At 44.9% G+C, this 17,005-nt stretch overlaps 1 protein-coding gene across 1 annotated transcript; it reads right to left on the bottom strand.

Moving 5' to 3' along the window:
- Positions 1–4,351: 4,351 nt before the first annotated feature.
- LOC138373680 (RNA-binding protein 6-like) lies at positions 4,352–13,144 on the bottom strand. The gene is made up of 2 exons (XM_069340032.1): positions 12,937–13,144; positions 4,352–4,848 (listed from the first exon to the last, which is right to left on the bottom strand). Exons 1-2 carry the CDS (start codon positions 13,142–13,144, stop codon positions 4,352–4,354), a joined length of 705 nt encoding a protein of 234 aa, XP_069196133.1.
- Between the last annotated feature and the right edge of the window lie 3,861 nt (positions 13,145–17,005).

Here is a 17,005-nt window from a genome sequence, read left to right as displayed (position 1 = left end):
CCTCTCCTTCTCTCACACCAACCCTCCCAACCTCTCCCTCCTGCTCGTAAACCCTAATCCCTGATCCTTTCCAGAGTCGTTCCTCCTTCCCCTCGTCTTTTCCACCCCCCTTACACTTCCTCTCCCCCCCCCCTCTCTCCTCCACCTCCATCTCTTCCCACTTCTCTACCATCCCCCCCTCCCCATCTACTCTTCTAGTTCCACTACTCCCTCCACCCTCCACTTCAAACTTTTCTTTGGCCCTCCCTCCAACCCACCCCATCAATACCTAACACCCTTTATGTGGGGGGTTCTCTCTCTCTCTCTCTCTCTCTCTCTCTCTCTCTCTCTCTCTCTCTCTCTCTCTCTCTCTCTCTCTCTCTCTCTCTCTCTCTCTCTCTCTCTCTCATTCCAAGCTATAATTGAGCAGTCCATCTCCATGTTGGGCAATATATTTTCTCCTCTTGTCTGTGTATCGGATCGTTTTCTTCCGGTGTTCCACGTTTTCTTTGCTAAATCGCTCGACCCTCGACCAGGAACGCAGCAAATCCGTTTCCCTGACACAGACGTCTTTAGCGACATACCTGGCCATTTCACCGGCGTATTGGGGCGTATGTTAACGCACTTACTCAATTTGTGTTCGCTTTTTTCTATTTCTCGAGGATTTCTTTACCAGTTCACTAAATATGCTGAAGTAATTTAAACTTTTCGAACGTTTCTTCCCCTATAATTTGGTTTCATATTCTGCTGCGTTTCTATATAATTTGTCTGGTCATATTGTGTTAGATTTTGTCCGGTCATATTATTCTAGTATTTTGTTTGGCTATATATTTCCTTATAAAGTTCTTTTTTGTCGTTCAATATTGGTCCAATTTCATATTAGATTTTTAATGTTTAGATCCAATTCCATAATAAATTTTAACTTATTGACTAACATGTTGTCACGTGATCTGCTACTTTGTGAGCTAAAATTCGTTGTTTATACCGTGTTAACAAATGACAAAAATCATTCTTTTTATCGTTAAAAATATCAAAAATTATTGTATTTACTGTGTTAAAAAATAACAAAAATTATTGTATTTACCATAATGTTTAATCATTTTGTCATTTTATATCGTTCAGTGTCAATCCCTGCCCCCCCCCCCCCCCCGTTCAGTGTATCGTTCAATGGTCTCGATATTATATATTAATTTATTGCTCATTGCAGTATTGCACTTTGGCACTTTCTTCCCTATCACATTACTCCATAAAGATTCGTTCTGCCTTAAAGGTCGTTATTGTATATACAACATTGAGAGTGTAGCTCTTATCAACATAGATTTTCTCACGAATACATCGATCGATCCATTCAGGAACTTTTTCATTATTTGTTTACATGCATTTCGTAATTTGTTTTCTCTCTCTCGGTTCCAGATTACGTTGTTGGACTTGATCGTTGGACTTCAACGTAGAGTGGATTAAAGAAACTTGATCATACTCGACTCTCTCTGTCTGGCTGTCTGTCTCTCTCTCTCTCTCTCTCTCTCTCTCTCTCTCTCTCTCTCTCTCTCTCTCTCTCTCTCTCTCTCTCTCTCTCTCTGTCTCTCTGTCTCTCTGTCTCTCTGTCTCTCTCTCTCTCTGTCTCTCTCTCTCTCTGTCTCTCTCTCTCTCTCTCTCTCTCTCTCTCTCTCTCTCTCTGTCTCTCTGTCTCTCTGTCTCTCTCTCTCTCTGTCTCTCTCTCTCTCTCTCTCTCTGTCTCTCTCTCTCTCTCTCTCTCTCTCTCTCTCTCTCTCTCTCTCTCTCTCTCTCTCTCTCTCTCTCTCTCTCTCTCTCTCTCTCTCTCTCTCTGTCTCTCTCTCTCTCTCTCTCTCTCTCTCTCTCTCTCTCTCTCTCTGTCTCTCTCTCTCTCTCTCTCTCTCTCTCTCTCTCTCTCTCTCTCTCTCTCTCTCTCTCTCTCTCTCTCTCTCTCTCTCTCTCTCTCTCTCTCTCTCTCTTTTGCAGTGATTGTCATCTTGTAGCCTAGTCCGTCTTAGTAGCCTAGTCCGTCTTAGTAGCCTAGTTCGTCCTTGTAGCCTAATTCGTCCTTGTCTAATCCGTCCTTGTAGCCTAATCCGTCCTTGTCTAATCCGTCCTTGTTGCCTAATCCGTTCTTGTTATGTAAGAAAGACTTAAATGGATGTGCTTGCGTGGGATTGATTGATGCCTGTTGATCGGGAGTGAGGCTGACAGAGCAGCCATGGGCTTCATAACTGCATATTGACAGAAAATTTCTAGTTGACAGAACCTCCCGTACTTAATAACTACATCTTACAGGGAATGAATGCCACTGACAAAAAAAATTAACTCCCACATAAATGATGACAACTTTCTGACCGGGCAAGTCTGGCCGGATTATTGCATGCAATATTGCTACCTGCTGAGATTCAAAGCCCCAAAGGTTATGGAAAGCAAAAACTTTAATGGCGTTAAGACAAAAGTGCTTTTTTGGCGGGCAATTCGAGGAAAAAATAAATAAAACGACAGGAGGAAGTCATAGGAATAAGAAACAATAATAGCGAGGCATGTGTGGACAGGTACCTTGTCTTCCAGGAAGGCTTCCAGGAAGGTTTCCAGGAAGGCTGCTGATAAAATCTGGAGTATGTGGGAGCGTGTGTGACAGTCCTGGATATTGCCCTGAGGCATAAAGAATAGTGACGGGGAGAGGCTATACGGACGACGAGGACTGAAAATGTGTAACATCGGCTCAAGATTGTGGTGATCTTTAGCACTGAAGGTCGCTGGAACGTTGTGATCTCTCCCACTGATGGTCGCTGGAACGTTGTGATCTCTCCCACTGAAGGTCACTGGAACGTTGTGATCTCTCCCACTGAAGGTCACTGGAACGTTGTGATCTCTCCCACTGAAGGTCACTGGAACGTCGTGATCTCTCCCACTGAAGGTCGCTTGAACGTCGTGATCTCTCCCATTGAAGGTCACTGGAACGTCGTGATCTCTCCCGCTGAAGGTCACTGGAACGTCGTGATCTCTCCCACTGAAGGTCACTGGAACGTCGTGATCTCTCCCGCTGAAGGTCACTTGAACGCTATGATCACTACCACTAAAGGTCATTGAAACATAAAAAAAATAATAAAAGAATTCGAATGAGTCATATTGACCCATGCGAGGGTCAATTTATACCCAATTAATCTCTCTCAAATACTGATCATTCCTATGCAATAATCTTTCAGGTGAGTTTCCTTCTGTATGAACTCGCGTTCATTTGTTCCTGAGATCTGTAACCCTATTTGAGATCATTTTCCTATTTAGCTTCTAACTCCAAACTTACCCAACTTGAAACTATTATTTCGCCATCTAACTTGGATTGAAGTTGTTTGTACACTATTTATATCGTCTTGGTTTCTGAGTTTTTCATTCACTTGTTCTTCAACCGCGTTCACCCTTATTCTTCGCTTTTCTAGATAACTGTAATTTGTTTTTTGTATTTTCAATCTCGTCGTTTGGCTTCCACTTCCTGAGATTTAGTTAGTCATCTTTGCCTTCAAAATATATTATATATGCATGTCATAGCTATGATGTGTATTCGAAGCCATTAGACTAGTTCATGTTTTTTTATATAAATTATTCAAGGAAACTAATCTGGTTTTCAAGTTAGTATGTACTCAAGAGATTTGATTATGCTAATTCCATAACATTTGGAGCCTCCCATATAGGGATATATAACCATGTCCATTGATAGTTTTTCCACATATGCATATTTATAAACATAAACACATATTTATAAACATAAACACATATTTATAAACATAAACACACAACAATAGATTAGGCTACAGAGAGACACACATAAACATAAACACACAACAATAGATTAGGCTACAGAGAGACACACATAAACATAAACACACAACAATAGATTAGGCTACAGAGAGACACACATAAACATAAACACACAACAATAGATTAGGCTACAGAGAGACACACATAAACATAAACACACAACAATAGATTAGGCTACAGAGAGACACACATAAACATAAACACACAACAATAGATTAGGCTACAGAAGCCACGCTTGCAACAATCCATTGATCCAACATACATTGATACCTGGGCGTTTTTATTGCACAGATCAACCACAATATTTCTAAATAAAGTACCTCGTAAACATGTGGATATCATTACAGAAAATAGCGATATACGTTAGTCAATATACCATAAATTTTCTGGATTTATTCTTTCTTAAGTATCTTCAGAAATTTATTTTTGTTTGTTCATATATTTATTTAGAGTGAGTTAGTCGAGAGGAGTCAAGGTACCCAAGGAGGGCGGTCGTACCTTTAACCCCCAGAATCCGTCGCCACTATACAGTCCACTCCCTCTGGAGTCCGTCCCTCTAGAGTCCTCTCCCTCTGGAGTCCGTCCCTCTAGAGTCCGTCCCTCTAGAGTCCGTCCCTCTGGAGTCCGTCCCTCTGGAGTCCGTCCCTCTGGAGTCCGTCACTCTAGAGTCCGTCCCTCTGGAGTCCGTCCCTCTGGAGTCCGTCCCTCTGGAGTCCGTCCCTCTAGAGTCCCTACCTCTGGGGTCCGTCCCTCTGGAGTCCGTCCCTCTGGAGTCCGTCCCTCTGGAGTCCCTACCTCTGGAGTCCGTCCCTCTGGAGTCCGTCCCTCTAGAGTCCGTCCCTCTAGAGTCCCTACCTCTGGAGTCCGTCCCTCTAGAGTCCCTACTTCTGGAGTCCGTCCCTCTAGAGTCCCTACCTCTGGAGTCCGTCCCTCTGGAGTCCGTCCCTCTAGAGTCCCTACCTCTGGAGTCCGTCCCTCTAGAGTCCCTACCTCTGGAGTCCGTCCCTCTAGAGTCCCTACCTCTAGAGTCCGTCCCTCTGGAGTCCTCTCTTTCTGATGGATAAAAACATCAATATCATACAGTTCCTTAAATTCACTAATACGTCGCATTTTCGAACGACTTGTTGGAACTGTTCGAATTCGTAAAATAGAGCGACGAATTGGATTAGAGGACGGGCTCCCCCCCCCCCCCCACCTAACTATTGAGTAATTAAAGCAAAGAATTAACACCAAGAATTAACATTACCTTTGAATATAACTCACTTAAGAGAAGTATAAAATGCTGAGAGGAAGTCGCAGGTAATTCCTAGCTGAATTGGCTGCCAAGTGCCAATTTCACGCCGAACGCCCGGCCTAATTGTATTTCACAGCTGCATTGAAAATATATTTACTAAATACAGCTAATCTAGATTCGAGAGACCATTGCTTTATTCTTGATTAATGGAACCTCTTGATCATAACCTCAATGGTCACAGTATATATATATATATATATATATATATATATATATATATATATATATATATATATATATATATATATATATATATATATATTTATATATATATATATATATATATATATATATATATATATATATATATATATATATATATATATATATATAACGAAAACTCACACCCCAGAAGTGACTCGAACCCATATACCATATATATATATATATATATATATATATATATATATATATATATATATATATATATATATATATATATATATATATATATATATATAACCGAAAACTCACACCCCAGAAGTGACTCGAACCCATACTGCCAGTAGCACTATGCATCTGGTGTACAGGACACCTTCACCACTCGACCATCACGACCGTTCAAAAGATGATGGTAGCCGAAGCTATTTACCCCACCATTCCGACGGCACTCTGATGGTAATCTTGGGCATAGTATTTTATCAAATCACCTCATTCTTTGGGGCAACACGTGAGAAACACAAATGCAAACAAGCCTGGCTTCTGAGCAAGGAATCATTCAGAATCTTGTACACCACATATGTAAGACCAGTCCTGGAGTTTGCGGCCCCAGCATGGAGCGCGTACCTTGATAAGCACAAGACGAAGCTGGAAAAAGTTCAGAGGTATGCCACTAGACTAGTCCCAGAACTAAGAGGCATGAATTACGAGGTGAAATGCGCCTCACGATACTGAAAGACAGAAGAGTAAGGGGAGACATGATCACTACCTACAAAATTCTCTGAGGAATTGACAAGGAAGCGAAAGATAAACTGTTTAACACGGGTGGTACACGAACAAGGGGACACAGGTGGGAACTGAGTACCCAAATGTGTTGGAGGAGCCACAGGAACGTTAGAAAGAACTTGTTCAGTATTAGAGCAGTTAACAGATGGAATGCATTAGGCAGTGATGTGGTGGAGGCTGACTCCATACACAGCATACACAGTTTCAAGTATAGATATGATAGAGCCCAGTAGGTTCAGGAACCTGTACACCAGTTGATAGACGGTAGAGAGGCGGGACCAAAGAGCCAGAGCTCAACCCCCGCAAGCAGAACTAGGTGAGTACAACTAGCTGAGCACTCACACACACACACACACACACACACACACACACACACACACACACACACACACACACACACACGCACACACACACACACACACACACACACACACGCACACACACACACACACACACACACACACACACACACACACACACACACACACACACGCACACACACACAGAGAGGAAGTAAGGACATTCATAACCGTGTTCGCTGACGATGCTAAGCTAATGACACGAAACAGAATTGAGGAGGACTGAAATAAATTGCAAAATGAACTGAACCATCTCCGGAAATGGTCTGAGAAATGGCTACTAGTCTTCAACCCTGACAAATGTAAGGCAATGAATACACAGAGAAATCCCATTATCGTGTTATCTCAATGAACACATCCACGCGAGCCATGCGGGGAATTGTGTTAAACCCTTCGGTTCCCGAGCCTTCAGGCCTCGGGAATCCTAGTGGGTGCAGTATTAGCTCCAGGTTGCAATTTTTTTACCATGTCGTAGCGCAGTCGACTAGAGCGTGCCTGGGAACACCTAGCTCATAGGTTCGAACCCTTTTCACGGCTTCTGTGGATTTATTCGTAAGGCTTTGAGAATGAGAACTGGAGAAAGGATTTAACTGCAGGACAGGATGAAGGGATGACGCCTTCTCACTTTTGGACAAGAAAAAGACATAACTCTATGGCTAACATAACAAAGGAAGACATAACAGAGACGCCGTCTTCTTCTTATCTTGAGGTTATCTTGAGATGATTTCGGGGCTTTAGTGTCCCCGCGGCCCGGTCGACCAGGCCTCCATCCCCAGGAAGCAGCCCGTGACAGCTGACTAACACCCAGGTACTTATTTTACTGCTAGGTAACAGGGACATAGGGTGAAAGAAACTCTGCCCATTGTTTCTCGCCGGCGCCCGGGATCGAACCCGGGACCACAGGATCACAAGTCCAGCGTGCTGTCCGCTCGGCCGACCTGCTCCCTTGTCGAATCGGCTATGATACCCAACATGAACCTTAGTCCTGGCTTTGTTGCTGTTGACTCTTCCCTTTCACAGTATATACTGAAGTGTTCTAATCTTTCTACCAAATGTGACCTAACAAAAGCCTACCCATCTATTTTCTCATTTTTTTATTTCTCCTCTTATTCTTACCCTCTCATTCTTATATCCATTATTACCCCCTCCTTCTTACTCCCTTTTATTTTATCCATCCAATCCATATCTTTCGCCTTATTCTTACCATTTAGGAATTTCCTCCTCGTCACCTCTCTCTCTCTCCACCTATCTCCTGCCTTACTTAATGCCCGTGCTCGTGCTGCCCCCGCAGACAGGAAAGCATCAAGGCCCAGGTTGAAGCCAAGAGAAACAACCCTTCTACCTCCTTAGGTAGACGAGTTGGTAAGACCCTCCGGTCTTAACAACATGTGGCTCCTCCCAGCAGGCGACACAGCCTTCTCAGTGGGGACCCAAGGTCCCACAGGCTCCTTCACAGCCCCCTGCATCACGTGCAGGCATTATCCCTGGTCTTATTAGACTAGCGGAAAGGCTTGCAGGACCAGACAACCAGCGCTTTGTCAGTGAACTAAACGCATTATACATAGACAATGGCCTGGCCCCCATCATAGCCACTAGCGCAAGTCTCACTGCTTCCACTACCACTCCGGAGACTACCACCAGGACGACCTCGAGGTCGACCTCAACACCGACTCCAGAACCACCCAAGACCCGGGCGACACAAACAGAGGTATGTCCCTTTCCAGCTCCCAACACTCCCACCATCACCACCTCAGCCGCCGCGCTGGCAGACGTGCTGTCTACACATACTAACAGCACCACCAACACTCCTGAAATAGCTTCTACCACCAATCCACGACACCTGAGCCTACCTCAGGCTGCGAGACGAAAGATAAAACCACCAACTGCGGTTGTTACGGACTCCTCAGACGAGGAAATCTCAGCAGGAACTCCACCGCCGCACCACAAATGCGACAACTACACGGTACAAGACTTCCTCGTGGAGGCCGCCTCACCAAACTCCAACGACAACACGACTCAGACAAAGTCTCAGCCAAAGAAAAAACGGAAGACCAAGAGGTCTACACTAACCCTCCAGCTCCATAACTGGTACAGCCAGCCCCAGATCTCCAGTATCAACTATTGATACAGATAATGGCTCCAAACAGCTTACGGGCTCACCATAGCCCGTGCTGCTTGGAACTTTTTGTTCCGAGTTGCTGAATCTAAACCAACAACAACCTTCTAGAGGAAGACATTACGAATATGGAACATGAAATACCACAAGGAGCCAGTGACCATTGTGTCCTAGTCTTTGACTACATGATCGAGCTTAAAACACACAGGGCAAGAGGTCTGGGAAAGGAGAGTAGACTATAGGAAAGGGGACTACAGGAGGATAAGAGAATATCTTGGAGAAGTGCAGTGGGAAGATATAAGAAAAAAAAAGTACAAGATATAATGGACTAATTCAAATGGAAATGCAAGGAGGCCGAAGAGAGTTTTATACCAATAGTAAAAGTAAAATAAAAAACTAGGAGGTAATCTCTAAACCCATGGTTTAATAGACAGTGCCAAGAAGTAAAAATGTGAAGCAGAAAGGAAGGAAGGAAGGAACAATAAACAATATTGCAATGAAAGCGAAAAGCAACCTAAATTACATAGTCATATAAGAAGGAAAATAAGAAAAGAATATTCCTCAGTGACAAGAATAAGTCTTGTCATTGAGGAAAATTTTCCTCAGTGACAAGACTGAGGAAAACAGAAGATGGATATACAGCAAGCGACAAGGAAGTCTGCGAGGTACTGAATGCCAATTTCCATGGAGTGTCCACAACCGAGCCTGAGCAGCTCCCATTGTTAGAAGAGGAGATAATCCAAGATGAGAGACTAACGGATATAGAAGTGACAGCAGAGGAGGAAATGAAACAGTTGACAACACTGGATGAAACTAAAACAGTTGGACCAGACAATGTATCACCGTGGATACTAAAAGAGGCAGCGCAGGCCCTCAGCGTGCCTCTGGCAAGGATCTATAATGAGTCACTTACGAAGGGGAAGTTGTCCAGTTGCTGGAAGAAGGCAAATGTGGCTCCAATCTTAAAAAAGGAGATAGGAAAGAGGCACTTAACTACAGACCAGTATCACTGACAACCATCCCCCAGTAAAGTACTTGAAAGAATAATCAAGACTGGTTACACACCTGGAGAACATCAGGTATGTAAACAAACACCAACATAGGTTCTGAGAAGGGAAATTATCCCTAACAAACCTTCTGGAACTCTATGATAAAGTAACAAGAATAAGGCAGGACAGAGAAGGATGGACAGACTGCATATTGCTGGACTGGCAAAAAACCTTTGACACAGTACCACACAGAAGACTGCTATTCAAACTTGAGAGGCAGGCGGGAGTCAGCAGAAGGTCCTAGCATTGGTAAAGAATGACTTAACAAGCAGGAGCCAGAGAGTAACAGTCAGGGGCGAGAAGTTGGACTGGCGAACAGTAACGAGTGGAGTACCTCAAGGATCAGTGCTGGGACCAGTTCTATTTCTAATGTCTAGTTCTAATGTCGTTCTAATGTGATCGACATGTCTACAGGAGTCGAGTCCTATATGTCGATGTTCGCGGATGACGCAAAATTAATGAGACAGAGTTGTGACAGATGAGGATTGTAGGATACTCCATGAAGACTTGAACAAGCTGCAGAGATGGTCATAGAAATGGCTACTGAAGTTTAACACGAGCAAGTGTAAAGTTATGGAAATGGGACTAGGTGATAGGAGATCAAAGGGACAGTACACAATGAAGGGGAACAGCCTACCTCTGACGATTCGAGAAAGGGACCTGGGCGTGGACGAAACACCAAATCTAATTCCTGAGGCACATATAAATCGGATATCGACAGCAGCGTACTCTACGCTGGCAAAAGTTAGAACATCATTCAGAAACCTAAATAAGGAGGCATTCAGAGCGCTTTACACTGCCTACGTGAGACCAGTCTTAGAGCATGCAAGCCCCATCATGGAGCCCCCACCCTAAAGAAACACATTAAGAAACAGGATAAGGTTAAAAAATTTGTCACGAAGCTAGTCCCGGAGATATGAAGAGTGACTGAAGGAACTGAACCTGACGACGTTAGAAAAAAAGGAGAGAGCCGGGGAGATATGATAGCAGCCTACAAAATACTTAGGAAGTATTGACCAATTTACAAACAGAACAATGGGACATGCTGGAAACTCAGATGAGTCATAGAGATGTGGGGAAAGTTTTCTTTTAGCGTGAGAGTAGTGGAATGAACTAAAGGAGCACATTGTGGAAGCAAACACTATTCAGAGCTTTAAAACTAGGCATGATAGAGAAGCAGGACAAGAGTCATTGCTTTAAACAACCAGCGGCTAGAAAAGTGGGATCCAAGAGCCAACACTCGACCCTGCAGGCACAAATAGGTGAGTATACACACACACACACACACACACACACACACACACACACACACACACACACACACACACACACACACACACACTAACAAAACTAACAAATACACGTGACTCCTGTCACACATTGCTTGAATCATGTATTTGAATACAATTTAAAAAACATTTATTTTTTTCCTCAAGGGAATATTTGTAAATTAAAATACTCAATTTGTATTCGTCAATGACAAAAGCATATTTGCTTTGATATTTCTGCTCGAAACGTTCAGTAAACCGGTATATTTGTGCTATATATATAATATTGTGTTGTCATTTCTGAGTTTATCCTGTGTTTGAAACACCCAATTTGAGTGCCTGAGTGCGCGGGAGAGACCATTGAGTGCGCGAGTGGGACATTGAGTGTGCTGGTGAGACCATTGAGTGCGCGGGTGAGACCATTGAGTGCGCGGGTGAGACCATTGAGTGCGCTGGTGGGACATTGAGTGCGCGGGTGGGACATTGAGTGCGTACAGCCTGTGTTGCAAGCCTGAGATTGCATCAAAACACTAAAATATTGCAACAATTATCGGAAATATTGCATCAAATGTTTGATGAACTTGAAATCATTACAAGAACAATAATATATTTGAAAAAAAAAATATATTATGTTAATTTGTATAGAGAAAATTATTATATTATTTTTATTTTATTATTATAATATATTATTATTATTTTTATATTTATAATAATATATTATATACATAATAATATATAATAATAATATATTAGAGAAAAATAAAATTTTTACAAAAAGTTTGAAAATAGCAGAATTTGAAATAAAACAATTTTTTTTTCTTAAATTTTCTTTTTCTTTTCACAATTAAGTTATTTTGCAAAATATGGAAAGTATTAAACATTATTGGAAACATATTTTTCATAGAAAAAAAGAATATCTCAAAGATATATTAGTACGTTCAGCAAACAGCATTTTTTAGATGTACTGCTATTAACTCTAATGTGGAGGGGCCAGAGGTGTGTGTGTGTGTATTCACCTAGTTGTATTCACTTAGTTGTGCTTGTGGGGGTTGAGCTCTACTACACACAGAGATCACACTAACGTGGTGCATCAAATGAACAAATCCACAAGGGCCGTGACGAGGATTCGAACCTGCTCAGTCGATTAAGGCAGTGTCTTGGATGCTCCCGGACGCAGGTTCGAATCCTCGTCACAGCCCTTGTGGATTTGTTCATTTGAGCTCTACTCTTTCGGCCGCCTCTCAACTGTCAATCAATCAAGTGGTTCATTCCAATTGTCCCCGCTACTCTTACGCCAAAAGTAAACTATCTAACATCTCTATGACTCGTCTCTTTCCTAAGCTTCCATCAATGTCCTCTCGATCAATTAACATTCGTGTTGAACATCTCTTTCTTTTTCACTCTTTCAATCCCTCGATGTATTTTATAAATCCCTATCATATCTGCTTCCATTCTCCTCTTTTCTGGCGATGTCAGGTCTAGTTTTTTCAGTCTTTCTTCATATCTCACCCCTCGGAATTCTGCGAGGGTCGAGCCTCGTTGCAACCCTCTGAATCTTTTATAGTTCTCATGTGTGTGTTTTTTTTAGCTGGGTGCTCGACAGTGGGTGTCAGGCGGTATACGGTGATCCTAGGACCATCCTAGGACCATCCCTCGCTCCTGTTGTAGGCTTCTGAGTGGCCTTCTGACTGTAGAGTCTTGTGGTGATATCCTATTTATATGATACCTCTGGAGTCAGGTTTGGTGTTATGTTCACTCCCAGGTCTCGTTTCACCCCTTGATTCGTTTTTTTTTCTGTTTCTGTCGCTCATTTCCCCGTTTCTATCGCTCGTTTTCTCCTTTCTATCACCAACCAGGACCCTCCAGGAGTGGACGGTCCCTGATCTGTCCGGACTATCCAATCATGGCCCCCTCACAATCCTAGGACCATCCAATCACGACCCCTCACTCACAATCGTGAGACAATCGAGGGCCCATCTGGTGGAGTGCGAGGGTGGGGGCCCAACCCGTCCTCAGGGGGCCCCGGCGCTCACTCTGGCCTCGGGTGGACACCACCACACGCTGCATAATGCAATATTTTCCCAGACTTGTTGACGTCTGCCTCCAGCACCGCGTTTGTGGTGGGGAGGCTCGCTGAGTGGAACCGTGTGGTGACGCTCGCTGAGTGGCACCGTGTGGTGACGCTCGCTGAGTGGCACCGTGTGGTGACGCTCGCTGAGTGGCACCGTGTGGTGACGCTCGCTGAGTGGCACCGTGTGGTGACGCTCGCTGAGTGGCACCATGTAATGACGCTCGCTGAGTAGCACCGTGTGCGCCATTGCGGTGATGCTCGCTGAGTGGTACTGACACGGGCGGGAATATGATGGGTTAGGCCTGCTGAGTAGCCCGACATACACACACACACACACACACACACACACACACACACACACACACACACACACACACACACACACTTGTGGTAATGCTCCATGAGTGGCCCTAGCGCGACGGTAATAAAATATGTTGGCGATGCTGACTGAGTGGCCCCTTTACTGCGTCATTGCCTGCGTCAGCAAGCTTGATAGGCTTATTGAGGTCCTTCTTGCTAGCGCCAGGACCTTCCCCAGGAGGCAACCCTCAACAGTTGCTTAGCACCCAGGCGCGTAATTACTGCTAGGTGAATAGAGGCATCAGTTATAAGAAAACTTGTTCCATTCTCTCATCCGCAATGATAGATTTCCAACACAAACACGTTGAGCAGAGTGCGGCAGCTGGTCGACGGCCGATGAGCGGCTCTCAGCTGTTACGAGGGAGAACAATGTGTAGTCAAGCTGGACACTGTCCCGGACACACGCGGGTCCATGTGTTATGTGTCCAGCACCACCCACTGTAACATTCCCGGGTAGTCTGTGATGCTCACTGATTGGCCTCAACACTGGCAGATTGTGATGCTCACTGAGTGGCCTCAACACTGGCAGATTGTGATGCTCACTGAGTGGCCTCAACACTGGCAGATTGTGATGCTCACTGAGTGGCCTCAACACTGGCAGATTGTGATGCTCACTGAGTGGCCTCAACACTGACAGACTGTGATGCTCACTGAGTGGCCTCAACACTGGCAGATTGTGATGCTCACTGAGTGGCCTCAACACTGGCAGATTGTGATGCTCACTGAGTGGCCTCAACACTGGCAGATTGTGATGCTCACTGAGTGGCCTCAACACTGGCAGATTGTGATGCTCACTGAGTGGCCTCAACACTGGCAGATTGTGATGCTCACTGAGTGGCCTCAACACTGGCAGATTGTGATGCTCACTGAGTGGCCTCAACACTGACAGATTGTGATGCTCACTGAGTGGCCTCAACACTGACAGACTGTGATGCTCACTGAGTGGCCTCAACACTGGCAGATTGTGATGCTCACTGAGTGGCCTCAACACTGGCAGATTGTGATGCTCACTGAGTGGCCTCAACACTGGCAGATTGTGATGCTCACTGAGTGGCCTCAACACTGGCAGATTGTGATGCTCACTGAGTGGCCTCAACACTGGCAGATTGTGATGCTCACTGAGTGGCCTCAACACTGGCAGATTGTGATGCTCACTGAGTGGCCTCAACACTGGCAGATTGTGATGCTCACTGAGTGGCCTCAACACTGGCAGATTGTGATGCTCACTGAGTGGCCTCAACACTGACAGACTGTGATGCTCACTGAGTGGCCTCAACACTGGCAGATTGTGATGCTCACTGAGTGGCCTCAACACTGGCAGATTGTGATGCTCACTGAGTGGCCTCAACACTGGCAGATTGTTATGCTCACTGAGTGGCCTCAACACTGGCAGATTGTGATGCTCACTGAGTGGCCTCAACACTGACAGATTGTGATGCTCACTGAGTGGCCTCAACACTGGCAGATTGTGATGCTCACTGAGTGGCCTCAACACTGGCAGATTGTGATGCTCACTGAGTGGCCTCAACACTGGCAGATTGTGATGCTAACTGAGTGGCCTCAACACTGACAGATTGTGATGCTCACTGAGTGGCCTCAACACTGACAGATTGTGATGCTCACTGAGTGGCCTCAACACTGACAGATTGTGATGCTCACTGAGTGGCCTCAACACTGACAGATTGTGATGCTCACTGAGTGGCCTCAACACTGGCAGATTGTGATGCTCACTGAGTGGCCTCAACACTGACAGATTGTGATGCTCACTGAGTGGCCTCAACACTGACAGATTGTGATGCTCACTGAGTGGCCTCAACACTGGCAGATTGTGATGCTCACTGAGTGGCCTCAACACTGGCAGATTGTGATGCTCACTGAGTGGCCTCAACACTGGCAGATTGTGATGCTCACTGAGTGGCCTCAACACTGACAGATTGTGATGCTCACTGAGTGGCCTCAACACTGACAGATTGTGATGCTCACTGAGTGGCCTCAACACTGGCAGATTGTGATGCTCACTGAGTGGCCTCAACACTGGCAGATTGTGATGCTCACTGAGTTTTAATGAATTAATTGTTTTTCGACAACCTAGCCTACCTAACCTAACCTAACCTAACTTTTTCGGCTTCCTAACCTAACCTAACCTATAAAGATAGGTTAGGTTAGGTTAGGTAGGGTTGGTTAGGTTCGGTCATATATCTACGTTAATTTTAACTCCAATAAAAAAAAATTGACCTCATACATAATGAAATGGGTAGCTTTATCATTTCATAAGAACAAATTTTGAGAAAATATATTAATTCAGGAAAACTTGGCTTATTAGGCAAATCGGGCTTTGCATAGTAGGCTGAGAAGTGCGTTCTGGCTACTAGGTACGACATATATATATATATATATATATATATATACATATATATATATATATATATATATATATATATATATATATATATATATATATATATATATATATATATATATATATATATATATATATAATATGATATCTTCAGGAGTACACTGTGTTGAACTGACACAGCTATACAGAGCTTACAAGGTTGTTGTTGTTGTTGTTTTAGATTCAGCAACTCGGAACAAAAAGTTCCAAGCAGCACGGGCTATGGTGAGCCCGTAAGCTGTTTGGAGCCATTATCTGTATCAATAGTTGATACTGGAGATCTGGGGCTGGCTGTACCAGTTATGGAGCTGGAGGGTTAGTGTAGACCTCTTGGTCTTCCGTTTTTTCTTTGGCTGAGACTTTGTCTGAGTCGTGTTGTCGTTGGAGTTTGGTGAGGCGGCCTCCACGAGGAAGTCTTGTACCGTGTAGTTGTCGCATTTGTGGTGCGGCGGTGGAGTTCCTGCTGAGATTTCCTCGTCTGAGGAGTCCGTAACAACCGCAGTTGGTGGTTTTATCTTTCGTCTCGCAGCCTGAGGTAGGCTCAGGTGTCGTGGATTGGTGGTAGAAGCTATTTCAGGAGTGTTGGTGGTGCTGTTAGTATGTGTAGACAGCACGTCTGCCAGCGCGGCGGCTGAGGTGGTGATGGTGGGAGTGTTGGGAGCTGGAGAGGACATACATCTGTGACGCCCTTGTCATGGGGGGTTCTGGCGTCTGTGTTGAGGTCGTCCTGGTGGTAGTCTCCGGAGTTGTAGTGTAGGCTGTGATTCTTGCGCCAGGGGCTGAGGGTTCCGTAGCAGTTGTGGAAGCTGGAAAAAGGTCGTCAGGTACAGCAGCTGTTGGAAGTCCATTCGGGACTAGCAGCCTGTTGATGGTGATCTTGATGGAGGCAGCAGGCTGGGTCGGTGGTGGTGTGGTGAGAAGTGGTGCAGTCGACTGGGTGCGGCGTCCCCAGGGGCCAGGCAGTGGTGAGGGAGTCACATGTGTGTTTCCGGGTCAGACTGGGTTTCTGGGTAAGAGTTTCCGATGAGAGTGGGTTTGCTGGTCGAGGTATGGCAGTGGGCGGAAGCGATAGTTATCATTTTTTTTTTATTTCCTCCTGCCAGAGGAGCAGTGAGGTGAGACCGCAGGGTGCGGGCCATTGCAGAGCAGGCAACGTCAGTTGGGAGGATGTGTAGTGGTGCTCCTGGGGTGCACAGGCTGCTTCTCTGTGCACTTCCTGGTGTAGTGGGAGTACTGGTAGCACCTGAAGCACTGCCGGAGCTCCGTGAAGCGTTCCGTAGTCACTTGGGTGGGTAGTATGGTGATTCCTGCGCACTTAAGTCCTTATAGTCCGTGGCGTGGGTCGCTGCG

Source organism: Procambarus clarkii, chromosome 43 (genome assembly GCF_040958095.1).
Source record: "Procambarus clarkii isolate CNS0578487 chromosome 43, FALCON_Pclarkii_2.0, whole genome shotgun sequence".
NCBI classification, from domain to species: Eukaryota; Metazoa; Arthropoda; class Malacostraca; order Decapoda; family Cambaridae; genus Procambarus; species Procambarus clarkii.
Note: the sequence above shows the minus strand (reverse complement) of the source record. Positions and strands in the feature narration are given on the sequence as shown.